Source organism: Eutrema salsugineum, unplaced genomic scaffold, assembly GCF_000478725.1.
Source record: "Eutrema salsugineum unplaced genomic scaffold, Eutsalg1_0 scaffold_10, whole genome shotgun sequence".
Lineage (NCBI taxonomy): Eukaryota > Viridiplantae > Streptophyta > Magnoliopsida > Brassicales > Brassicaceae > Eutrema > Eutrema salsugineum.
This window is the reverse complement of record NW_006256908.1, coordinates 11,572,801-11,598,683: the sequence shown is the minus strand read 5'-3', so window position 1 is coordinate 11,598,683 and position 25,883 is coordinate 11,572,801. Positions and strand designations below refer to the sequence as shown.

Here is a 25,883-nt window from a genome sequence, read left to right as displayed (position 1 = left end):
ATTTTAATTTTTTGAGTCAATGTGTTCTGATTCAATCCCAAAATTAACCAACAAATCAGTTCTCCTTATAGTTCCCCAATTTTTAACGTTTGAGATCGATAACTTCTCATATATTGCTAAGCGGCGGCTGCAAATGAAAAAATCAAGGAGAAGGACAATAGATTATAAAACTTACACCATCAACTTGAGATATTCTTCCTCTGTTTCTGGTCAGCTGTTAACGATCTTTTTTATTTGATTTGATTTGATTCGATAACTCCTATAAAATTATGGATACTTTGATCGTTTTGATGGTGGTGCTTAGGTAAGAAAATATACTGTTGAAGAGACTCCGAGAAAACTTGTAGAACTGTTATTGAATTAATTAATAAAGAGGATATGATAAGATTTGGTGAAATAATTATCGCGTTTGATTTATTTTTTAAAAAATTAATTTTAGAATTTCTTTTGGAGATAGGGTTTAGTATTTCTTTTGAGATAGTATTTTTTTAATATAAAAAATAGAGGTTATATCATGAGGAGAGGAATGGTTTATTTTTGTCCAATTAAACTATTTTGAAATAAATAATTTATTTGTTTATCAGTTTTCCTTTTGAGTTAGGGTTTTGAGAAGTTTTTCTTTTAGCCTCCTCAATAAACAGTAGGCTTCTTTATCAGCGAAAGTAACAAACAGAGTTTCTGAGAACTCCGTCTTTAATTTGCTCGAGAGATAAGAAAATCTAAGAAAGGGTTTTGGTCAGATATGTGGAGTCTAGAGCCGAGTTTCAGGTTTGAGATAGATAACTTCTCGGAGAAGAAAGCTGGAGTATTATCGTCTACGACATTCGTGAGCGGCGGATGCGAATGGTATAATGAATCGAGGATCAGATCTTTAGTTTAGCTTTGTTGAACTCTCTCTCTCTCTCTATATATATATATATATCTATATCTATCTCTCTCTGTCTCTGTCTCGAAGAATAACGTGTTCTCGGAGATATCAGTAATCTAGCACTAATTAACTAAAAAGGGTTTAATATTTGTATCATATTCTTTCAGGTATCTCGTCGTTTATCCCAAAGGAGACCATCTTGCTGATGGTCAATACTTGTCTATGTACCTGAGCGTTGGAAATCCTAAATCATTGGGAGCTGGATGGAAAAGGATTGCTAATTATTATTTCCGTGTGTTGAATCAATCCGACAAAGAGCTCTACAGATCATCAAGTAATGAAGTTTTGTCATTCTTTTTTTTTCTTTGGTGCAATCACGTCATACATATCCTTCCATATGTTTTTGTTTTTTCTTTTGACATGTCATTTGAGTATGGAATTTACAAACGGTTATACACTACAACATATCACCTACTGGTTCAAAAAAGAAGTAATGGTAAACAAGTGTAGAAGTGGAAAGAAAGAAAAAGAGCAGCATATATAAGCCAATTTTGCATGATCTCTTCTGTGATTATTAGCTTATTTCGGACCACAATAATCTGATCTCTTTTGTTGCTGCAATAGGAGTTTGAATATTGAAAAGGTAGCCACTATATATACATGTGAATCTGATTGATGAAGAAGTTAACTTCACTTTTAATTTGGTCTTTTATGTATTTATTTATTTATTTATGTTTCTCAGTAGTAAAAGCAACCACATTTTGCGCTGAGAATTCAGTCTGGGGAAAACGAAAGACCTTGCCTCTTAGCAAGTTTCAGGAAAAAGGGTTTTTGGAGAAGGACAGACTCATCATTGAAGTCTACATACAAGTTGTTGAAGCTGTTGATGGAGAAGGCGGAGATGTATCCGACAAGAATAAGACTGCAATCATCAATGGTTTTCAAGTTTTTGCTTCTCAAGTAAGTTTAAACAATCTGTTTTTGAATAACCACTTGTTTTTTTTTTTTTATATTGGCGTATAGAGAGATTCAGACGATTCTGAGTAATATAAACATACTTTTCCTTGGCAGGTTACTTCAGCGAGGAAATTATTCGCAGAACACCCAGACATTGCAAAAGATTTCAAACCAAAGAACCATGCTGTGAAGACAGCATACATGAATGTCCTCCTCAACCTCATCAACAAACTTGAGAAGCCTCCAAAGAGCCTTTCAGAGACTAAACTAAACAAGGCTTGCAGCGAGTTGAGTGAGCTGATTAACGTAGGTTTCAAGCTGGACTGGTTGAAACTAAAGCTTGAGGAGGTTTCTTTGGAGAAGAAGAAATCAGATGCTGAGGGGTCTCTGTCCCAACAACTCGAGGAACGTGTCAAGAATCTTGAGCTTATGGAACTGGGCTTCAAGCTTGACTCTTTGAATGCAAAGCTTGATGAGGTTTCCTTGGAAAGGAAGAAATCAGATAATGCTGATGAGTCTCGGGTCCAAAAACTGGAAAAACGCGTCAGGAATCTTGAGCTGGATTCGGGATTTAAGTTGGACTGTTTGGATACAAACCTTGCGTTGGTTTCCTTGGAGAGGAAAAAAGCTTCTGATGCTAATGAGTCTCGAATCCAACAACTCGAGGAACGTATCAAGGATTTGCGATTCAAGCTGGACCGTCTGAATACAAAGCTTGTGGACGTTTCTTTAGAGAGGAAGAAATCTGATGAAGCTGAGGGCTCTCGAGTTCAACAACTCGAGGAAAGCGTCAAGAATATTGAGGTGATGGTGTCGTATCTCAACGTTGAACTGGACAAGAAGAAGGACAAATCTTGTGCTGATGGATTTTTGTTGGTCAACGAGGTTGCTTGATGTCGAGATCAAGTTACTTAGTTTATAGTTTTTTATTTAGAAAGACATTAATCTCGTTTCATTTTTTTTTTTTGGTTCTTAATTATGTTGCTTTATGAAGACTATAATAGTCTAGAGTCGCCTTAGTGAAAAGGCCTGGTTATGTCTCTGTTCTTGAACGTTGCAAGCTAGTTTATTTTTCTGTTTGGTTGAATTAGCTCTACAAAACATCTGGTAACGAATTTACCTTCCGTGTTTTGAATCTGTGAGAGGCAGAAAATATACATATATATATATGTATGTAATTTGATAGAGTCATGATTCAACTTATTATCACAACCCTTGCACTTAATCCGAAGATTTATAATTATTTATGTACATTCTTTTAATTTTTTCATATATTCTTATAATATCAAAAGCAATGAATAAGTTACCAACACTTTGATGCTTAATTTTGGAAAAGAAAAATAATATGATCATCTTCATGGAGGGATCTAAATATTAGAAATCGATAAATACTAGTAAATGCGTCAGCGTGACATAAGTTGTACATGTATTCTATAGGTTTCGTATATATATGTATTGTAACGTTTCTTTGACCTAGGAACTATAATATATTTTTGAGTATTCGAGTCCTATATAAAGTTGTTGTTCCTCACTGCGAAGCACTAGCTAAACCCTAATACCGACAGAGCATTTTTGAGCAGATGGAGACGGAATCGACGAAGACTCTCACTTTCAAGTGGGAGATAGACAACTTTTCCAACAGGAACGGTTTGATTGAGTCTGATATTTTCTCAAGCGGCGGCTGCGAATGGTAAAACGAGAAGAATAAAGATCCTTAGATAAATCGTCTAGATAGATTACTTTGCTTAATGTGAGGTTTTCTCTTAATTAGGTGCCTTGAAGTGTATCCCAAGGGAAATTATGTGGATGATCACTTGGCTCTGTTCCTGTCCGTTGCGAAACCTGGATCATTGCTACCTGGATGGAGAAGACGAGCTACTTATCACTTCGTTTTGTTGAATCAATCTGGCAAAGTTCTCGCCAGAACAGCTGGTAATTATATGATCTTATCTTCCATTTTTTTTTTTTTGAATCTTTATGACCTGGGAGCAGTTTGATTATATATACATCATATCTAATTATGAAAGTTGATCTTTCATAATTATATGTTTTGTATTTACAGAAGAACGTAGATCGTTCAGCGCTGAGGTCTCATGCTGGGGTTATCAAAGAATGTTGCCTCTTAGCAAGCTTCAAGAAGAAGGGTCTCTTAAGAACAATAAACTAACCATTCAAGTCTACATTAACCTAGTTGAAGTTATTCATGAAGGGAAATCAACTGAGAATGAAATGGTAGCTGTCAGTGGTTTCCATGTTCTTAATACTCAGGTAAGTGAAGGATTGAGCCACTGGTTTATTTTTCTTCTTTGGTTCTCACAAATGCAAACCAGCTTGGTTATATACAGTCCGGATTTTGGTTTTTGTCTTCTTTTTTTTTGGGTGTATCCACTTTGAGATACAGTCTAGGTTTTGGATCTACTTAGCATCATTACATTGTCTTTTTTATCATTGGCAGGTTATTTCAGTGAGCAAGATTTTCGCACAGCACCCAGACGTTGCAGTGGGTATCAGATCAGATATCAAGGAGGTGAAGACAGCTTACATGAATATTCTCCTCGGCCTCATCGAGACACTAGGAAAGCCTCCTCAGAGCTTGTCGGAGACTGAGATTAACAACGCCGACAGCGACTTGAGAGAGCTAACAGAAGCGGGCTTTAAGCTGGATTGGTTGAAGTCAAAGCTTGAGGAGGTTTCCTTGGAGAGGAAGAAAGCAGTTTCATTTTACTCGTGTAGGTTCATAGATTTTTTGATAAGGAGATTCTTTCTGTCTTGCTTCTTAATCTCAAAACACTAACTATGTTTTTTAGTGAATGTTTGGGGGAGTTTTCATTCAGACTATTTTTCCAATTAAAGTGTTATGATCCAATCACAATAAAGCATAGGTGGGGAAGATTTGTTGTTTCAGTTCTTATCAAAACTTCTCTTTCAAACAAGTTTGACTTCATAATTTTTTTTCTTTTTTCAGTATTTGCCTTCTTCTCATCACCACTGCAATAAGTCATATCTTAGCGAGGCTAGCTTGAACCCTGATTTCTATACTTTGAAAAGTAGGAGTGACCAATAATCTTCAAATGTATAGAATTAGAAACGAGACGATATCTCCATATAAATGATTGCAACCAATTTTGACAGAATCCGATAGTAACAAGCGATGAATCATACACAAAATCAGATAAAATCGATTACCAAAAGTCGAAGTTGATCAGAATCTAAGATTACCGGAATTTCAAATCAAATAGATTATCAAAATTTAAATCATCCAATTATTCCAAATTCAAATCGAGCTATTTTTGATCTCAAGAAATGTAGAAATACCTGTAAATTGACAGAGCTTTCTCCTTGCTCTTGCTTTTGCTTGGTCGAGTCTTGGCGCTCTTCTTCATTTTTTTTTTTTTTTCTCTCTGTTTCTGTTTTGAATTTCGAACTTCCAGCAATTTCTTTAGTTGTATATATTTTGGGTCAAAAATTAGGCCCAACTAAGCCCGTAAACTCTTTCGAAGCCTGACTGAAAAAGTCTCGATCACGGGGTGAATCACTGAATCCCAGTCGGTGTGTGCTTTCTTCTCGTCATCAGCTTTTGTTTTCCGATTTGCTCGGCCTCGCCGTTAGTTAACCCTGCCACCGCCCCGCCGTCTCTTCGAAGTTGCATTTACTTAATATTTCTCTGTTCCGTCGTCGGTTTCGGGAGGGTTCCTTTTACTGGAAACTGGAAAGGGGGCAATTGAATTTTTGTTTTGGCTGGACAATTTCATTTCTGAGCCACGCCAATGGCTAACAAGTCACTGAATCGGCTACTATGGAATTTCTGTAAGCTCTAATTACTCTTAACTTCTGGAGATAAGAGTGTTAAAACACTCAGAAATCATCTTGATGAATGGGAATGTTGAATGTGAATTGATTAGTCGATGATTCATGGTTTTGTTCTTGTTTTATGACGTTTGGGAGTAGGGAAAAAACAATCTCCTTAAGGTTTCTTCATTTGTTCTCTGAAAGTTTCCACTGAGTTTTAGTATGTTTGATATAAAAGTTTTGAAATTTAGTGAAGATTGTTGAGAAATTTCAGGTTCTTTTTTCTTAATATTTTCAGTTGTAGAAGATTCGCCGTTCAAGAAGAGACGTGGGTTATATCAAGGAGTTGTTCACAATGTAATCAAGCGGTTTCAGTCGCAGTTATCAGAATCAGGCAAGGTAGATAAGGAGTTGGAAGAACATGAAGCCAATAAAACGCCAAGCTTCTCTTCTTCGAGGTCCGGGTTAGAGAATAGAAGACGATTTGAATCAGGCCTCGACAGTGATAGCTCCGGTGATGAAGATACAGGTGATGGAAAGTGGAAACTAGACCTAGCTTGGCTCACAAAAGCACTTGAGCCAGCTATTCAATTGCGTAGATGGGCTCTTCCAACAGGTCTCTATCATCCATGGTTTGATTCTTGGTGCATTCATTGTACTTCTTAAACCCTTTTTTTTTGGCCGGTGATCATATTGCTGAGGTAGTGTTTAATTCTCCCCAGGAGAGAAATCACAGCCTGGTAGTCGATCTTTGTCAGAGATCATTGCTAGTATTCAGAAGAGTAAGCTCGGGATTGAAGGTTGGACTCTCGGTGATCTTACAATCGGTCTCTATCTTATTTACCTTAGACAAGCATCCTTGTCTCCTTTTGAGGACGTCAAGGGCGTAGAAGTTGTTTCAGAATCTACGGTAAGTGCACTATTCTAGTCATTGTCATTTAGATGATAACTTCCCTTTTACCAATTTCTAAGCAGCTTCTTTTTTTCAGGTTTATGATCTCATATACAACGCAGAGTTAGCAAAAGGTTGTTACAGGGATAGTGTGAGTGGTCTTGCGAGGAACACGATGCTTCGAGAGAATAACATTCTTAAATTTGTGAAAGATTCAAGCGTTATGAGGCCTGGTTATTACGTAGGAGTTGACCATCGAAGGAAACTCGTAGTCTTTGGAATACGCGGGACACATACAATTTATGATCTTATCACTGACATTGTCTCTTCAAGCGATGAAGAGGTCACTTTTGAAGGCTACTCAACACACTTTGGAACCGCTGAAGCTGCACGGTGGTTCCTTAATCACGAATTGCAAACTATAAGAAGGTGCTTAGAGAAATACGAGGTGAGGATCATGATCATTATTGTTCATCATGTCGTTTGTTACTGAGGCATGAGGAGGATGGATTTATAATGCAATGAACGATCCGTAGGGATACAAGTTGAGGCTTGTTGGTCATTCTCTCGGCGGCGCTATAGCTTCTTTAATGGCGATTATGCTCAGGAAAATGCCAAGGGAGGAATTAGGATTCGATGCTGAAATTATTTCAGCCGTTGGCTATGCGACACCTCCTTGTGTTTCCAAAGAGCTCGCAGAGAACTGCTCTGAGTTTGTGACAACTATTGTGATGCAGGTCAGAACAAAAAAAAAAAAATCCCTCTTTTCTTGTTCAAGATTTGCTGAAAATTAATCTCTTCTTGGAACTCACAGCATTTTATGCCGATTTCAGGATGATATAATACCTAGACTAAGTACAGCCTCTCTAGCGAGATTGAGGAATGAAATCCTTCAGACAGATTGGTAAGCAAACACTTTCTCTTGTTCAAGCTTTATTACAATCCTTCTACAATCTGTTTGGTTACCGCCATGATTTGTAAATACAGGACAAGTGTAATCGAAAAAGAAGAATGGAAGAGCGTACTAGATTTGGTAACAAACGCGAAACAAGTTGTCTCCTCAGTGCAAGACGCAGCTCGGAAAGTTTCTGAATATGCAAAATTCGGAAACAAGAAAGAATTTCCTGGTAACTACTACTTCAAAACGTTATTCTCTCGTGTAACTCCGAGTATCACTACAAGACTTATATATATACTTAAGACTCGATTAATCTCATCTTTCGTGATCCTTACCAGAACTCCCTTCATCCAAGAACGACCGGTCTGATGCACTAATCCCTGATTCTACGAATAAAGATGTTGTAAAATTGCCAGAAGAGTTATATGTACCGGGCGCGGTTTACTACCTGATGAGGAACCTAAGAGGAAACCCGAAAGGCGGATCAGGAAAAAGAGTTGAATACTTTAGTCTATGGAAGAGAGATCCAGGACAACATTTTCAGAGGATACTTCTCTCAGGTAATTTCATTACAGACCATAAATGTGATAGCCATTACTACGCGCTGCGAGATGTGCTCAAAGGATTTCCCAGTTTCATCGACGAAAACATCTTTAAGAAGCAATGCAAGTGAGATGTTTGTCTCGTCTATGGTTAGAACGTAATGTTTAAGTTTGTCGGCAAACACTTTAAGAATAAATTATCAGTTAATCACAGCTTCAAGAGTGTTTACCTTGGAAATTATAAAAGTTCAAAAGCTGTCTTTGATTGATTTTACTTTTAGAAATAAAGAATATAGATATTAGAGTTGGTTTGTGCTTGACAAACTGTTTTGCATCATGCCCCATAATATATAAATAATTGAATAATTTAAAGTCGATTTGTGTGTGCTTCATTTCTTCTTTTAACCTTTATATAATTCATTGCATAAAGTCTTACTTCTATTTACAGACATTATATCGTGTCTTAAGTAAAATATTATAAACTTTTCTTTTAACCCCGTTCCTACACGATTCTCCTATCTGTCGGCGTCACTATTCACTCCACCGATCCCGAAAAGTACTTGCATGTAAAAAATACTTGGTGAGTTCTTTTGTCCATTTTTTTATTCTTGTAAAAATTACGTTAACTAATTTTATATACAGCATGTGGAGTGTGGATGGATGATGAGATAAGAGGTTAATAATTACGCTAGAAAAATGATGAATAAAATATACTGATTGGGAGCTACTGCAATGCAAACACCCACAAGAAAAGAAAGTGAAAGTTACGTTTTTGCGTTTCCATATGAATTTCATCTTTGATACTTTTCAATTTTGTCTTTCCCTTAGCCGCCGCATGTTTGTCTCATTTGTTTCTTCTTTTATATCATTTTGTAAGCTTATAAATTAATCAGACTATTACTTGTGCAAAGTATTTAAAATTAGTATAAAAGTTCTCCTAGCTTTCCAATTTCTTCGAATATTCATTTTTTTTGTGTTCTCAAAGGGTTTCCTATGTATGTACATTATATTAGACTCAGAGCCGTGCCTCCTTTGATGGAAAAAAGGCAATGGCTTCAGTGGCGGAGCTACTTGATCTAAGAGGGGGGCAGCTGCCCTCAGTCAAATTTGTTTAATTAATGCAAATTATTAAGGTATTAAATAGATGCCCCCATTCATAATCATTTTTTTGCCTCCATAACTAAATTATTTGGACAACATAAATTTTTGCCCCCACTAAGAAAATCTTCTGCCTCCGTCACTGAATGGCCTTAGGCCACATTTATAATTTCAGTTTTTAGGCCATATATCAATAATAATATTAGTTAAGTTAAGTAAAAAATTTGTTGTGAAAATTTATAAGAGATTTTATATTCACGAGTTCAAGTGTTATATTTTTACTTTCAAATCATAATTTATTTGTCATCCTTTTATTAAAAATGTAATGAACTTAATTTTATTTATCCACATATTATTTGTTATTCTATCATTTAAATATATTTTTATAGGTATTTGGTACTTTAATATCTTATATATTTATTTTATAACATTTTAGTGATGGATTTTACAGTTCGATATATCTTCAATTTCTATGATTTGTAAAGCTTATACATTTATAAAAGGCTCAATTTTATAAATTGTCTTAGGCCACTAAATGTGTTGGCACGGCACTGATTAGACTAGGCTCATAGTCATAAGTAAGAAAACAAATATTAGACAATGCCAATAGTCGTTATATGAGTTTGCTTGGACAACCCAAAAAAAACGAAATAACAGTGGTGGTAGACTGGTAGTGTTGGCTTATCTATGATTTAGGCAATTGGATAAATTCGATGTACATATACGTAAATCAGAACATAAAGTAAGTGGAACACTGGTAATGTTTTGTATACCTAATATAATGTTCCATATTTTAAAATAAAGAGAGTTCTCCATTAACTTTTGACGTTCGACGTTATATCTATAAATCTAATGAGAAATAAATATTGCTCTATACGGGACTTACGGCACCAGAACAAAAATGCGATTTACAATTGTTATTTATATTTTGCATGTTTTCTAAGAAGTTTTACATATGGTAAATGTATTTTCTAGTAGAAACAACACGAAAGCTAGAGGACTTCGAAAAACCAAATTGCCACTGGCTATTAGCGATTGTTTATCGTTAGTTTTTAATTATCAGAGATTACAAGAATTCTGTGGCGAAATGTAAATACGTAGCTTTACATTGGTCGTTTTTGATCTTTAAAGGAGAAAAAAATTCAGAAACCAGTTGAAACTTTAATTGGCAAAGCTTTGGTCTAGATTTTTTCGGTTCAATTCACCATAACGAACAAATTAAGTTTGTGAAATAATTAATTTGGAGTGAAATTTTGAATTCAGAAACACCTATGAAACTACTTACGAAAAAAAAAAAAAAAACCTCACCAACGACTATATTAATATACTAGAATTAAAATTTATTACCGATTCATATAATTTAATGTTTGTGTTCATTTTGGTATTATATCCTCTAGATTCATGCTTGCATAATATAGGTCATTGAAAGGAATTACCTGTGTCGTTTTTTTTTTTCTTTTGGCAAAGACCTATTTAGCCATTTATCATGAAATTAAGGACAACTTGTGTTTTATAATAACTGATGAATCGATAATTCTAGTTGAAATATTTTTTTGAAATGTCATCCCTCAACCTATTTGAAAAGACAACTTTATTGTTTGTTATTTAATTGTATTACGTTTACTAAGCCAATCCCTTATATTGAGGTTAAGGCTTTGAAAATTTGCCTCCCGTTTTAACTAAAGTACGCACCCCTAACTATTATGCAAAAATATTAAACTAATAACTTTATTGAATAATATATTTAGTTGATATGAATGTATCCATTTCAAAATAAAATAGTTATTTCGCAAATATATCCAACAACATCACTTTCACGGGTCTTTCTTGTCTATATATCAATTTTAAACTCAATAATCAACTAGAACCTTATCTAGCTTATGGATTTACATTTACATACATGTATTACATATATAGAGAGTGCGTGCATTATACGATACAGATGCAACATTTAGTTCGATCGGGAATATATAGATATAATTTTTAGGTTAGCCATAAACAAGAATCTGAATTTCATCCCGAAAAACAAAAGAAAAATAGACGAGAATTTTTGTTAAACGAGAAGTGCTAAGAGAGAGAGAGAGAGAGATAGAGAGAGAAAATTTCTGTTTAGGTATGTTTTTACTATGTCAAAAAGATATGCTTTTACCAAAACACAAAAGCATGCATCCTTACCATATAAATTAGCAATCATTTGTCACAGACATAGATATATAACATGTGGAGAGGAGAATGCAAGTGTACCTAACATCACCGATCGAGAATCCATCGACATTATATAGGTCTATCAGCGTACGTGCACGTAGTACATCAAACGAATCCACTCATAGGAAGTTAGGAACATAAATTTCTCATTATATCTTTGAATATATTCATTACTTTCTGCATATTGGATACTACCACAGATAATTTTTTTGATACTACCAAAACATATGGTTCTATATAATACATCATTATATTGTGTACACTTGTGTGTAGCTTTAATTATATTTATAAAGTTTAGCAAAAAAATAATATTTATTAATCATCTTGAAGTAGCCAGATTCAATGTACGTGTAACGGACCTACCTTGCCGGGGTTGACTGTTGTCACTTGTCAAGCTAGAACATGTCAGCATCATTTTCCAGCATTTTATGATTTTTTCTTAATTCATCATCAAATAACGTACAAATCTAAACATTTAATGCAGATGAAAGTTGACATATTTAGGTGGGTTTTTTTGTTCTGTGAACTATCATTTCTTCAAATTATCAGTTTACAATTTACGTACAGAGAAAATAAAGAAATGATGTCTTTCGTTACACCAAGATCCCTCACTAACATTAACATACGTTGTACAGATCACTAGGTTGAAAGAAAAATTTGGAAGTATGTATACAGTTTATTTAAAGTGTGACACAAACAGTTTTTAAAATTTCTTTAGGTATATTTGTAGCATAGCAATCAATCTATTATATATGTTTCAAACTATGGACCAAAAACCCTGACGCACCCATTCAAACGTGAAATATATATCAAGTGACAAGTACAATACTATATTTTGGCTCCTTCTTTCACAAAATATGTTTCTTTGCGCATTGGTTATAAGATGAACGATAAAATAATCTCATTGATTAATGAAGACGCTAACCGGTCTTAGTCAAATTTCTCGATAATGAAATGCAATTATAAAGTAAGATGATTATATATTTCTTCAGAAATTCGAGGTATTTGGTTTTTCAGATTAAGTTTTTTATTTCAGAAATATACACCCAACTAGAACCAAACTCTTGTTTTAGTTTGATTTGGTAAAACTCTAGTATATTACTTTTCCTTGGCATCATAAGATATCTAATTATGTTGGTTCAGTTGCAGACTATGTTAAAAGAAAACCCATGAGTAGTTTGAGTATTTGACTGTTGATATTCAAATCCTTCAAAAATATTGATAAAGATCAAGAAAGAAAACTATTATAATATGAGTGTGTGGTACTTGTGTATAGCTTCTTCCTTTTGTACTAGCTTAGTAAACTTTCTTGCATATTAATTTTCAGGCGTAGGCCACTAAGTACACAAATTTTGATTAAACAATGTAATATTATATGAAACCCACCTTCACCTTCGTCTATATAAAACTTTCCCCTAATTAAGCTAATGCTTCTCGAGTCTTAAAGCTACTCAAGGTTAATTATAATTATCGTTCATCAAAGGCCATGACTGGCTCTGGCTCTCCTTGTGGAGCTTGCAAGTTCTTAAGAAGAAAATGTGTAAAAGGATGTGTGTTTGCACCATACTTTTGCCATGAACAAGGAGCTTCCCATTTTGCAGCCATTCACCAAGTGTTTGGAGCCAGCAATGCTTCTAAAGTTCTCTCTAATCTTCCCATGGAAGATCGATACGAAGCCGCCATTACAATCTATTATGAAGCCCAAGCTCGCCTCCAAGACCCCATATATGGCTGCGTTTCTCATATCTTTTCCCTCCAACAACAAGTAACATATATATCACTAATTCCTAGCTAAACCCTAATTAATCTTGATTTTGGATATAATAATTTCGTATATATGCATAATTTGGATATATGAGGCTTGAGTGTTGTGTGGTAATTATGTGTTAGGTTGTGAATTTACAAACACAGCTGGAGATTTTAAAGCAACAAGCAGCACAAAGCATGATGGCAACTGATTTTCCATCCATTGAAAACCCGAATTACCATCGAGACACTAAGCCTACTCACCTTCAAGAATCACAAGATCTGTATCGCCCTCATAATAATCATCATCAAGACGGAAGTATGGAGACTGAGCGCTACTCCGATCTTAATTATATCATGACGTCTTACTTTGAATTAGAACAACACTTAAACACCTTTAACCCGCATGATCATGGTGGCAATGATATTCTATCCTCGAGTTTTGGGTACATCTCGTATTCGTGATGAAAGAGATGGATGATCATGATCAAGAAAGGCTATAAATCTATAATTATTCTATATGTTAAGTTTATTTTAATATGAATGAAATATTTTTTGTTTAATAGTTTCCATTTGATATTAGGGTAATGATTCCCGCCTAGTGACAAATTGTCAAATATTAATATTGGGAAACCACAAATGAAAAATCCGCAAGCAGCTAATCTTACCTCGTTGAGAAAATCTGTTTTGAGACATTATAGGCTAATGATTTCCGCCTTTGCTATTATTCGAACCAAATATTATTTAAACCTAATCTACTTTGCTATTGTTGGCTACAAATCACTTAAGGTACTTCCTTATACAATGAATGTTTTCGATTTTGTCGTTGTAGCTTTTTGATATAATTAACTGAGAACTTTTTTGTCATTTTAATACTGATTTTCAATAAATCGGGTTCAGTTGGAGTTGAAAACATCTTTAGTTTGTAGAGTTCCAACTACTTTCTTTTTTGATAAGTTTTAATTTTTGATAAGTCTCCAACTACTTTCTTTTTCTTGGTTTGGAGAATTTTCCGATTGTTATAAATATTATTGTCTAAATACAGCAAATATTTTCCGTGACATATAGTACTATTAAGTATTCGAGAATGCTCGTGAACGTGACATATATTCACTCTATAATTTAGTCAAACAATTAATCGTGATGAAGCTGTTGCTAACTAAAACCATTTTTTTCTTATATCATTATAATTCTGATCGAGTTGCTTCTCATTAATTGTAATTTGTCACAAAACTATTCTAGGGTTTTAATGTCAATTTTTCAAACACATACTTGATAGTAAATCCCCAGGGAAAAGAAAAATAAATTCAATGGTTATGCGAAAGACGAAGTATCAAAGTTCTGATCTCGCGTTAGCGGCGTATTAACATTAAAACCTAGTAGGCCCGTTTATAAAGCTTAGTGGGCTTACTTTTCTAAATAATGGGCCTCGAACGTCTCAGATTAGTCATTAGAGAAAAAAATAAAGCAAATTAATTAAATATACTCGCGGCCTGGGGAAAGAAACTGTGAGGTGGGTCCCGCGAGCAAACAACCTACGTAAACCGCACGTGTGATATTTCAAAGGTCAAAGACTTTGACTGTAGTTAAGCCACGGGCCCCACGTGCGTTAACTCCTGCCGTTTCAGTCCCTTTCTTCTTCGTTTCACTTTATAATTTTCAATTCCAGATCTGACACGATGACAATAGTTCGTGTTTATTCCCTGTCAGTTGACACGTCATTGTATTAAAATATACGCTTGAAAAATAAAATAGAATAATGCTCTCTGATGATATTTCCTTCTTTTTTTTTCACAAATAATGCTCTCTGATGATAATATAAACCTTTTACACATCCAATTATATCCTCGATGATGAACTTTTTTCTTTCTATCAGTGTTATTTTTTTAATGTATTTCCGAAACATATATACGTTCTTGTCTTCTTGATGAATGTCTAACTGTCTAAGTGGTGATATCCTGCTTTGACTACCCTCTTTTGATCTGTGCTCTATATAATATTGAAAAGAGTAAATAGAATTGGTCTTTGGTAATGGGCTCGAAGAGTTCGGATATTATTTAATAATCGTACACATACATAAATTGCTTGACTAAGAATAGGCAACGCCGAATTCATGTTCATAACTTACACAATCATAATAACATTTTGATAGGACTTGGTTTGGAAATGTGAATTTAAACAATTTTCGAAGTTTCCCACCTAAATCATATCATACTTTAAAATATCTTAATATCGACGAGATGCAGTTTATTAACTAGTGGCTATGATTTACGTCTATGACTTGTTGTCAACTCATTCCAAAAAGTAATTTTTTAGAAAAAAAAAATCGTGAATGTAACTACTTATATGCTAGCTAGACTGTCCAAATTGTCCACTACCATGTCGAAACAACCAACATTGTGATATGCTAATGATGAAGTAAGTATGGAGTGACACATTTTGCTGAATATATGGGTACCATGCCAAATGTTAACGTAGACTATCATGTTACATTTAATTAATAACTGTCAAACTAATTATTCAGGCCAGTGAAGGTACTGATATTTTTTTTTAAAACGTCTAGGTTAAGTATTGATCAGGTGCTTAAGCAAACTTGTTTTCTCTTCTACTATTAATAACTCGTTTAATTAAAATGCATTGATTATGTTACCTCGAGATTACAAACCACAAAGTCCTTTTTCTTAAAAGACTAAAGAGCACTTGTGACTTTAGGTGTGGACAACAACCGAAGCTTCTAGGTGGGGAATTGGGTTAGACTTAGATGAGATTGGTTAGAGTTGGCAAAGCAAAACTAATTAAAGATCATTAGTTGAATTTAATTTAAAAGATTGCATACAATTTAGGGGACATATTGTCTAATAGGACCACTACAATTTATATGGGGGATTGGTGCTATATATCATAATTAACTAGACACTGCTTAGTTCATGTTAGGTATACATGTTTATTAAATGTAATATTAAAGCATGTAATTTTTAGATGAAATGATTTTCGATGATTTGTTTCTCTGACAAACAATCATAACATACATCCCTCCTATGTTCTTCAAATTGTTCTCTTAAGATGTTTGTTGCAGTTTTATTTTTTATTTATTTATGAAATTATAATTTTCTAGTGAAAATAAAGTTGACTGTTATAATTTTTTATTGTTTAGACCAAATACCTTTTAGCCTTCATAGAGATGCTAAAAGTAATTGTTAGTTGACATTTAACTGAAAGCATATACACAGAACAATTCATAGAAATGTTTGTGGGGTTTAAGTTAAATAATACAAGCTCAACTTTCTTTCCTTCCTTTTTTTCTTTTAAATTCAAATTATTTTTTACTTTGTAATACATGGTGAACTTGCAAAATAGACTCTATAGGTAATGAATTATGAACAAATCAAAATTAAAAGTTTTAAGGATTTCAATAAGTGTGTCGTCGTGTGAATCAAAGTCAACGCTTTGGATGCAGCGCACACGTCTACAATTAATATATTCGTAAGTTATGGAAATTTAGTGAATCCTTAAACAAACTCATACAAGATGATGGAGCCTTTCTGTACTCTTACATCTGCCTGCATAGAATCGTTTCTAATAAAAACCTATCAACTTATCCTCACATCAGTTTCTCTTTACTCCTGTGACATTATCTTTGCATAGGTTTTTGCATGGGATACGAGAGGACAGTCGTCAATTAATTTTTTTTTGTGCTAAAAATGTAAACAATATTAAGGTTTTATACAAAAAGGTTAATCTTCTGAACTGTTACCAACTTACCTTGACAAAAAGAAAGAAAGAAATAAAGAAATAAGAGATTCAAGGAGATAGAGATTGCCCATATTAGAGCCATTAGGTTATCGAATTGCCTTTGATATATTTGTGAGCCTGTGAATACGTGATTGTATTTCAAATATGTCGGTCAAAAAACTCATTTAGTTACTTCTGAACCTTTTTTTGTGTATGTGGGTGATCAAAAGATTGTGATAATCTAAGACATGTAATGATCATGCATGAATTTTGCATTATTCAAATCGAAACATCTATAATGATCATTCAACAAACGAAACCATTGAACTATAAGCAAATTGTTGTTGTTTTTTTCGTTTGGAAGAATCGCAGTGGCTCAACTGTTTCTGTTGTTGTAAAATTCTTTGTTCATGAATTTGTTTACTTCCCGAAAATCAAAATTAATTTATTTTATAGATCAAAATTTAAGAAACAATCGTGCGGTAAAATTTAATATCTTATAAGATTCTACACATACAGCAACATAACTTTAGAAATTGAGGGTACTACAAAAACTTATAACTTCTGCCAATATTGTATTGGTAACAGCCATGTTCATTTTGTTGTTTGGTTTGCAATTGTCGATGATCAACAACCAAATCATTTTTGAGCAATATATTTCGTCCATAGAGCACAAACAATTAAAACATTGATAATTTGAAAATTTGTCCTTAATGACTACGAAATGAATAAAATTTTAATCGCCAAAATATGTCGTTGAACCAGTGACTTAGTCACTTATTCTTGGTCGCAATTGAGAACGACTACAAAACAAACATGGATGTAGGCATGTTTATTGGTGATAGCATGTGAACATCGAATGTTTTGTTGTCTTTTTTGCATTTTGTCCCCTTAAAAAAAAAACATTTCATCTCTTCATTGTCTGTCTACATAAGTTACCAACTTATCTTAGTTCTTCATCATTCTAAGAGCCAAAGCCTGAAGCTCACCTAGCTCGCTATTACAATAACTCACTGATCTCTTCTTGTTAGGATATCCTTCGTGAAACTCTAACCCGCCTTGACCGTATACGCCTCCTCCGGTTTGATGAGTCTCACTCACGTTAGTTGTTCTAGTGACATCACTGCTCGTGGTGCTAAAAGATTCTTCTAGCGAGCTCTGTGGCGAGACTGGATTGTTAGGGTTTACGTGACCGTAGTAAGGATGGTGATGATGATTATATGGTGTAGAGTATGCAGTACTGCCGATCGGAGAGCCACTAGTTTGTTGCCACGTCGTGAATTGGTGAGCACTTTCCGGACTATTTCTTAGATCCCCGGCGGCTGACGTCTGGTGGCCGGCGATTTGTGCCTTCATTTGCATGACTTGTGCTTGCAAGTAAGCCACCTATTTATAAACGAATCAAACGCTAAGTTAAACAAGATTGATTCAATCATACTCAAATTTTGAAAACTCATAAGAGGAATTAATAAAAGCCCCTTCGACATGAACATATATATATGTTTTTATTGAAATATATATTTTGTGCCAAAAATAAAATGGTTTGCATCTTTATGCAAAATTTTAATGGTATTTCTAAACATATTCCTATATAATTACATAATTATAGTGTTCATTTTCCAAGAACAATAAATGAATCATGAGAGATATGCTTACTTATTTAAGCGTTATCTTAATATCCACAAAAATTTTGATACATTTATCTATATGAAACGGAAAGAAGTAATGTCATTTAAACATCTATTTTATGAAACGGCAAGAGCTATTGTCGTCTACTCCAAATCGAAAATGCCAAACGCAAGAAAGAAAAACGACATGACAAGAACTTATCGAAAAACAGATTACGGATTGTTGTAACGTTTCCTAAAATCTATATTAATCAAAATCTAAACGGTCAATTTTTATTGAAAAAAAAAAACCCTAATGTGTAAACAAACGTTTTGATGGGAATATTAGTTGATACTAATTCCTCAAGATTTTGATACAACTGTTTTGATGGAACAAAACTAAATCCATGCACTAAATCTTATGCCAATCAAACACCATATAGTGACCACCAAAATTGATGGATCACTAGCGATTGCTTGGTTAATTTACCTGTTGTTGAAGGGCAAAAATATGGGAGACACAGCCATACACAGGATCATGAAGACGAGCCTGAGCTTCGTAGGCGATGGTGACAACAGCTTCACATCGATCATGGATTGGGACATTAAGCAAGAGCTTAGAGACGTTGCTGGCTCCAAACACCTTGTGAATAGCTGCGAATCTTGCTGCTCCTTGCTCTGATGAGAAGTAAGGTGCGAATATACAATCCGATGCACACTTCCTCCTCAGGAATTTGCACGCTCCGCACGGTGAACCTGTCCCTGCCGTTGTACTGTTACCGGAAGATGCCATCAACGAAACAAACAAAACTGGTGATGATTTTTCAATGTTATTTTGTACCAAAAGAAAGAATTGGACTCTCTACTCTCTAGCTTGTTTCTACTCTCTTTTATGTCTTTTTTAGTTACAAAAAAATGGAAGAAGTGATAAATTTTGAATTGGGATCGTCGGAGATGTGCACGAGCGAACTAGGAAATGGTGATGGAGGAAAAAGAAAAAGAAATGAAATGATGATGGAGAAGTGTTTGGTGTCTTTGGGTGGATTTTATAAAAGGAACATCATGATGAGAGAGAAGAGGTCTTTTTTCCAAGCCCGGCTTATTTTATATGGTCACTCAATGATCATTTCACATAATATAATAATATAACTGTATTTGATCAGCTTTTTTTGGTCTACCATATTGTGTCATCTTTGTATATAAAATGTTTTAATTCTCCATCACTAGACTTAGAGCCATACTTATCGTTTCGTTTAGAAATTGTAGTATATGATGAATTCATAAATCCAATATCATCATTTAAAAAAAATAGATGGCGTCTAGACTATGTTAGAGTTTGCTTACACAAGGATTCAAGGAACTTTCGTACGTGAACAAATTACGTTTTGGTAATGATTCGAATTCTAGATTTGAATTTCGACCTACATATCTTTACTAAATCGACCACCACTATAGACCACAATCGTAACCTATCGAGTATGTTATATTTTGAATGCAAATATCAAACTAAATAAATCTTTCCGTTTGAACTTACATTTGGTCAAAATTTTAACATCTATACGAAAACTGATGTAAGTATAATTTGCATTCACAATCAAGATCTATATAATTATAACAAAAAGTATAATTTTTTTTTAATTTAAAATCTTTCCAACTAAGTGACTGACATTAAGTGACCCAAATGGAGTGAATTAAAAACCAATTAAGAAAAAGAATGCAATTAATGTCCAAACTTATCGAGTGAGCCAAGGGTGTGAATGGTAGACAATGGAGGGTCACATGTTGGATAGCAAGGAGACAATCCATAATGGAGATTGCAACATGAGGCTTCAATTTTATTAAATTCACTATAGTTTTAATTTTTAATTGGATTTTAAGTTAATTACTCCATCTTCTTTTCCTTTTCATTCGTGGATTTTATAGGAAAATATCCGTATTCTTAGTCTTAGGTCTTCTATCACTTTTTCTCGTATTATTTTATAACCGGAGACGTTTCGTTTTGGAGCTTCATCAAAGCTAACTCAATTAATCATTTACTTTCTTCTATCCTCTTTCCTTCTTTAATTCTTTTAATTGAAAAAAAAGAGTTATTTATAAGTTCTTCCGCCGAACGCCGGACATTGGAACTGCTGCTGTTTGTCGTGACGCGGGGGACCGGGTAAACCGGCAAATGCCGGTAAAGGTGTACCGACAAATGCTAAAGCCATAAATGTATTTGGAGGCCAATTTTTGTAGTATAATAGTTAATTACGAAATTATAAGCTACAGTATTTAAACTCCCTTTGTGACAAAACACAAAAGCTAACTAAAATTGATTGATTGTGCTGATCTGCTTAGGTGGCTTAGGAATATTCGGTTACATGGAGTGAGTGTTTAGCTGGTACAGACTAGGATTCAAATCACCTGAAGAGATTATCATATAATTTAATAATATGCCAAAAAATAATATCATGTACTTATGGATATTGTACACGAGAGAGAGAGAGAGATCGTGTGATGCCGTTAGGATAGTGTGTGCATGTGACTTTCACTTAACGCTCGTATTCGTGAATTTTTTTTTTTTTTTTTTTTTTTGCTTTATATTATCGTGTTCTGGGTATGATTAGCCGGTAAACTTAAATTTACCGTGTTAGTCATTTTATCAAGCAAATGACGCTGATATGTCCTACTGATTTTAAGTGGCAAATTCTTTTCATTTTTCTAAACCTAGCTAGTCATATATTTTCGATTATATAAATTCAGCTATATTTTTCCGAAACACCCAAAAAAAATTTCTTCTTTTTAACACCCAACAAAATTAAGATACAAATTACTTGGTTCATGCGCAAAAATGGCATCGTAAATGGAAAAGTAATCCAGTTCGTTTTCATCAAATATATTTCAGCTAATTCAGCTTTTTAAAAAAAAAATCTATATCAGCTCAATTTTTTCAGTTCTTTTTCAGTTTAATTGTCTCAAAGTCAAAAATGCTAGTATGGTACCAGTTAATACCTTGTAATTCACGGTATTCTAAATTGAGTACAAGATAATTTTAGTTTAGTTTAAATCAGTGAGGAAACATGATCAAAAGTTCAAGACCACTACACCAAAAACTCCAGCAATTTTTTTCACCAATTACAAGTAAAAGTTGGATCAGCAATACTGGAGTTTATTCATGGATTAGTTGAGACGATTGGAGTTTGCGTTACATAGGGAAAAATGCACAGTATGCAATTTGATTTTTTATAAATGGGCTCTTAAAGCCCAGATAGTCCTACCTTACAACTCATGGCTAAATGGTATGGTTTGTTAAAAACAAAATGCACCAGCCGGGAATCGAACCCGGGTCTGTACCGTGGCAGGGTACTATTCTACCACTAGACCACTGGTGCTTCGCTGTTAACTTACTAAATTAGTTATATAATTCCCGTTACTATCACCTTTTTTTTTTTTTTGGCTAACGCATTGTTATCACCCTTAATTACTAGTTAGTACGTACTCTATTTTCTTTTGTTTTCTTTGGTCGAAGTATGAACAAACTTCCTCACATTTAGTGCCAATATATTCACTTAGAGTATAATTATACGTATGTCACGCCGTTCGACAGATCAACAAACTAAAGACATTCTTGGGTTGGAAAGAACCGGTGAGAAGACATAACTAGAGATCGCATGTGATTTTGAGATGGAGACAGAAGTCAATGCGATTGGACAGTTAACAAATTCTATTAAGTTTTACAGATTTAGCCAAATAATCTCTGGGTTTGATCAAATCAATTCTCACTATAACTAGAAGTAACAACTCAATCTAAAAGACGTTACAGTATGGGTGTGAGTAGCATTGACAATGGAATGTGATTACCTGATTATTGTAATAATTACATAAGAAAATTCGGGGGCAAATTTGTAAGAGAAAAGAAAAACATTAGGGTGCATGATGAAAAACTCTTACCTTTCACATCACTCAAACACAAATAAAGTCATTGTAATTGTTATTCATAAAAAAAGGAAGAATTGATCGGGAGGGTAGAGATTGGAGAGGAAAGTGATAGAATCTAAAAAGGGAAAGGTGATGATGTATTGTATAGAAAATTAAATTGTTGGGGAAGATGAAAAATGTCAGATTAAATTTGTTCATGGGAAACCACAAACATCTCAAATGTATTGACCAAAACATTCCATTTTGTTGTTTCCTTTTCACATCACTTGTATTCTAATTTTCTAATCTTGTCTCCTACACTCTTGGCTCTTGATCTGCATGTACTCTGTACATTCGTTTTTAGTATAGTACTGTATGTACATGCACACTTTATGCATATATATATATATATATATAAAAATATAAATACACATATAAAGTTGATATGGAGTTGTGCTTCATAGCCAGGAAAGCACTGATGTATTAATCACAAGCCATGACATGGAATACAGTTCAAATTTAATGATTTTATGTATAAATGCAACCTGTATTCAGGAACATATATATTTACTTCCAAATTCCCAAATTAAAATGAAATTTTCTTGAACTAGATATCCACAACTCACACATGTGTATATATCTGATGGAATTTTTTTATAAAATGTTTACATAATAGTAACTTTGTACTGGTCGATATGAGTGGTTAAATTTAATTGGCCTTAAGTCGTTCCAAAGACCAATCGATAATAGCATATTTTGATATTATATATCTAGGTTTTGCTTTACAAACTCATTTTAAAGAAAAAAAGGCACCATAATTTCATCAAACTCATATTCGCAACTTGTCATGTACTCCTAATAATTTCTTAGCTATACATAAACCGCACAGAGACAATTTTCGCAGCGATTTTTTTTTTTTAAATATATCAGACAATTGAACACACACACACAGCATGAATTGCATTCATGGTATGCATGAGAATTACTGCATATATATTATGTATAAAGCTACGCATTATATGTGATGGTGAGTGTAAAAGATGAAAACATTAACTATTCATGAGTCAATTGATCATCATCCATCTTTATATGTTTCATAGTACCACTTTGTCGCATGCGTCTGTGTCTCATCAACCCATCTCTATAATAATGCTCTTTATCACTTTATTTCTTCCTTAATACTCACATCCATATGCAACCCATTTTCTTTAGTCATTTCGAACTCCTACTCCACGTAATTCTACTATGTATCTATGGACTATTATATATATTGATACACCATCTAAACAAATATTTTTTTACTATACAATTTGATATTTCACAAATTGCGTAAAGAAAAAAAAATCTTGTTTTGTTTTATAAAAAAAAAGGCTTGTATTGTTCGTCACTATAGCTAGAGTTCTTTATTGAACGGAAAGGGAAGAAGAAATAAATCATACTCAAACACCACATAGATCCATTTTAAGGTTAAATTGACTCTTTCATTAGAAATACAAACATTGTTGGTTAATAAAACTTAAATCATGGAGAAAAAAAAAGAGATACTTAAATATATTTTCAAGTTTTTTCTTTCTTCAAAAAGGCACCAAACCCTGGAAAGAAATTGGATCGGCTTTTTCCAAGTTTGTTTAATTAATTTCTTTTTGATTTCCATCTACTTAAATTGTAATACTATTTAATATCGTTAACCTAAATGCAATCACAATCTCTTTCTCACTGCTAGGCTGATCTTTCATATAATTTTGCAGTAACATTATTAATCAAAGTTGTTTAAAGGTAGCCAAGTCGAAGCTCCAAATCGAGAACTTGTTTTGTATTTATCAAACCCATCCCAAGCTCCAACCCAGTGACTTCATCTCTCTTGTTCATCATATCTCCACGACTTATCTCACTTCTTGGAGTATGACAGGCAACCATTCCACTCTTCTTGATCTCTCTGCCACATACATTGCTCTTGCTCTTCTCTCTTTCCATCATCAAACCTCCATAGCTAGTAGTATTTTCCAAAAGACCAAACCGGGTAGAAGAAAAAGGAGTTGTTTTGTATCTCTGGATGGCTAGGGAAGGCTCAAGATGATCTGGTGGTGTTGAAGAGGAAGAAGAGTTTAACTTAGGGTTAGGGTTAGAAATAGGTATTTGGTGGTGAGGTTCAAAGATCCAAGAAGGGATCTGTCTGAGTTTTGCTCTGTCTTCTCTGTGGACATTCATGTGGCCTCCAAGTGCTTGAGCAGATTTAAAGTCTCTTCTACAGAAGCTGCAAGTGTAGTTCTTGGGAGGCCATGGGATCAGCCCAGCTTCGTAGTTCTTGTAGTGATTCATGGAAATTCTGTTGTCACCGTTAGTGTCTTCTACATCTTCTTGGGTTTTATTTCTGCTGCTGAAACTTGCCAAATGTGTCCTCTTCATATTCTCCAACGTAAGTGATGAATGATGATGCTTTCCTGCATGAGATTAAATAAAACATGTTATATATATCTGGCGTATATATCAATTTAGAAGTGGGAAAGAATAAGAGTGGATGGATGATGAAAACCGTAGATAGATAGAGGATCCTTTGAGCTTTACGTTTGCTGAGTATCTGAGGAAGAATAGCTATGGAGGAGTTACTGTGTTGTATGGAGTCGAAGGGAGAGGAAAAAAGATGGTTTTATCCTTAGTTGAGGGTGTCTTTAGTTGCACGGATGATCATTTATTAGGGTTTAAGTCTGTTACATGTTTGGTCTGATATATTGGAGAATAATGAGTATATAGCTAGGCTATGTTCGATTAGATTTGATGAGTGGAAATAATATAAAAAAGTGAGAAAAAGAAAGAGAAAGAAGTAGTTTCATGATTAAGAAACAGAGAGAGAGAGAGAGGAATTGAATGGAGGCTACTTACTCATGATGCTCATGCCTGCAAGGTGTCTCCTTATTACTATAATTGGAAGTTACTTGAGACCAATGTTATTGTAGTATGGGAACTCTGTGTTGCATTAATATTGTGTCAAAATCGTGCAGGAGACTTGCCATTTCATTTTCATCATATTCCATCTTGGCTCCACAACTCTCTTCATTATATCTGGACTTATAATACACACACAATTATAGATACATATTTACCGAGCTATATGTTAAATGCATCAACACGCATTTTCCTCTTCTGGTGTTGAGAGATGGCCATATGGGCATGCTCTTATAATCATATATTACGGTCATAGAGGCCTTAAAGAAAGAAAATTATTAGTTGATTTTGACATTGAGTAGCTAGAGTAGTTGATTTTGACATTGAGTAGAAAGTGTATTAATACAACTAAAGGAAACAAACAAACCAAACAAGGCTTGTGTATGCATTAACGACATAGACAATGACGTTTCCTGTCCTTAAGAGTTTATTGCAGCTTATATATCAATAACTCACACATTTGACATTGAACTAACAAATTAACACTAGCAGTTAAAAAGAACTTGCTAGCAGGAGTAGCCCACTTGGTTTTGACAAAAATACGCGCAATAGTAATTTATAGAGCCCGCATAAGACCATCTCCATTGAGAATCTTTCACATTTTTTATTTGGGTTGCTAATAAATATTTTAGGTTAAAATAATGAAAAAGAAGTCTAAAATATAAGGACTGACCTTTGCAGAAGAGTTTTTAGAGTTAACCTTAAGATT

At 34.0% G+C, this 25,883-nt stretch overlaps 6 protein-coding genes and 1 non-coding gene across 7 annotated transcripts; 4 read left to right on the top strand and 3 right to left on the bottom strand.

The window, feature by feature from the left end:
- Positions 1 to 742: 742 nt before the first annotated feature.
- On the top strand, positions 743 to 2,719 carry LOC112081637 (MATH domain and coiled-coil domain-containing protein At2g42480-like). The gene is made up of 5 exons (XM_024148463.1): positions 743 to 846; positions 1,036 to 1,202; positions 1,611 to 1,828; positions 1,940 to 2,385; positions 2,524 to 2,719. The coding sequence occupies exons 1-5, from the start codon at positions 743 to 745 to the stop codon at positions 2,717 to 2,719; spliced, it is 1,131 nt and encodes a 376-aa protein (XP_024004231.1).
- A 686-nt stretch (positions 2,720 to 3,405) lies between these two features.
- Positions 3,406 to 4,619, top strand: LOC18027718 (MATH domain and coiled-coil domain-containing protein At2g42460). Its single transcript, XM_006411440.1, has 4 exons — positions 3,406 to 3,515; positions 3,597 to 3,757; positions 3,888 to 4,093; positions 4,281 to 4,619. The coding sequence occupies exons 1-4, from the start codon at positions 3,406 to 3,408 to the stop codon at positions 4,617 to 4,619; spliced, it is 816 nt and encodes a 271-aa protein (XP_006411503.1).
- Positions 4,620 to 5,377: 758 nt separating this feature from the next.
- LOC18027717 (sn1-specific diacylglycerol lipase beta) lies at positions 5,378 to 8,199 on the top strand. The gene is made up of 8 exons (XM_006411439.2): positions 5,378 to 5,632; positions 5,913 to 6,230; positions 6,337 to 6,524; positions 6,604 to 6,954; positions 7,043 to 7,243; positions 7,340 to 7,410; positions 7,494 to 7,633; positions 7,743 to 8,199. The coding sequence occupies exons 1-8, from the start codon at positions 5,593 to 5,595 to the stop codon at positions 8,075 to 8,077; spliced, it is 1,644 nt and encodes a 547-aa protein (XP_006411502.1). The 5' UTR covers positions 5,378 to 5,592; the 3' UTR covers positions 8,078 to 8,199.
- A 4,495-nt stretch (positions 8,200 to 12,694) lies between these two features.
- On the top strand, positions 12,695 to 13,460 carry LOC18027716 (LOB domain-containing protein 17). Its single transcript, XM_006411438.2, has 2 exons — positions 12,695 to 13,014; positions 13,140 to 13,460. Exons 1-2 carry the CDS (start codon positions 12,736 to 12,738, stop codon positions 13,458 to 13,460), a joined length of 600 nt encoding a protein of 199 aa, XP_006411501.1. The 5' UTR covers positions 12,695 to 12,735.
- Positions 13,461 to 17,656: 4,196 nt separating this feature from the next.
- On the bottom strand, positions 17,657 to 19,314 carry LOC18027715 (LOB domain-containing protein 16). The gene is made up of 2 exons (XM_006411437.2): positions 18,825 to 19,314; positions 17,657 to 18,113 (listed from the first exon to the last, which is right to left on the bottom strand). The coding sequence occupies exons 1-2, from the start codon at positions 19,125 to 19,127 to the stop codon at positions 17,676 to 17,678; spliced, it is 741 nt and encodes a 246-aa protein (XP_006411500.1). The 5' UTR covers positions 19,128 to 19,314; the 3' UTR covers positions 17,657 to 17,675.
- Positions 19,315 to 21,634: 2,320 nt separating this feature from the next.
- Positions 21,635 to 21,705, bottom strand: TRNAG-GCC. Its single transcript has one exon. It is a non-coding gene; the product is annotated as a tRNA-Gly (tRNA).
- A 2,296-nt stretch (positions 21,706 to 24,001) lies between these two features.
- LOC18027714 (zinc finger protein 11) lies at positions 24,002 to 24,854 on the bottom strand. Its single transcript, XM_006411436.2, has 2 exons — positions 24,765 to 24,854; positions 24,002 to 24,672 (listed from the first exon to the last, which is right to left on the bottom strand). The coding sequence occupies exon 2, from the start codon at positions 24,635 to 24,637 to the stop codon at positions 24,002 to 24,004; it is 636 nt and encodes a 211-aa protein (XP_006411499.1). The 5' UTR covers positions 24,638 to 24,672; positions 24,765 to 24,854.
- Between the last annotated feature and the right edge of the window lie 1,029 nt (positions 24,855 to 25,883).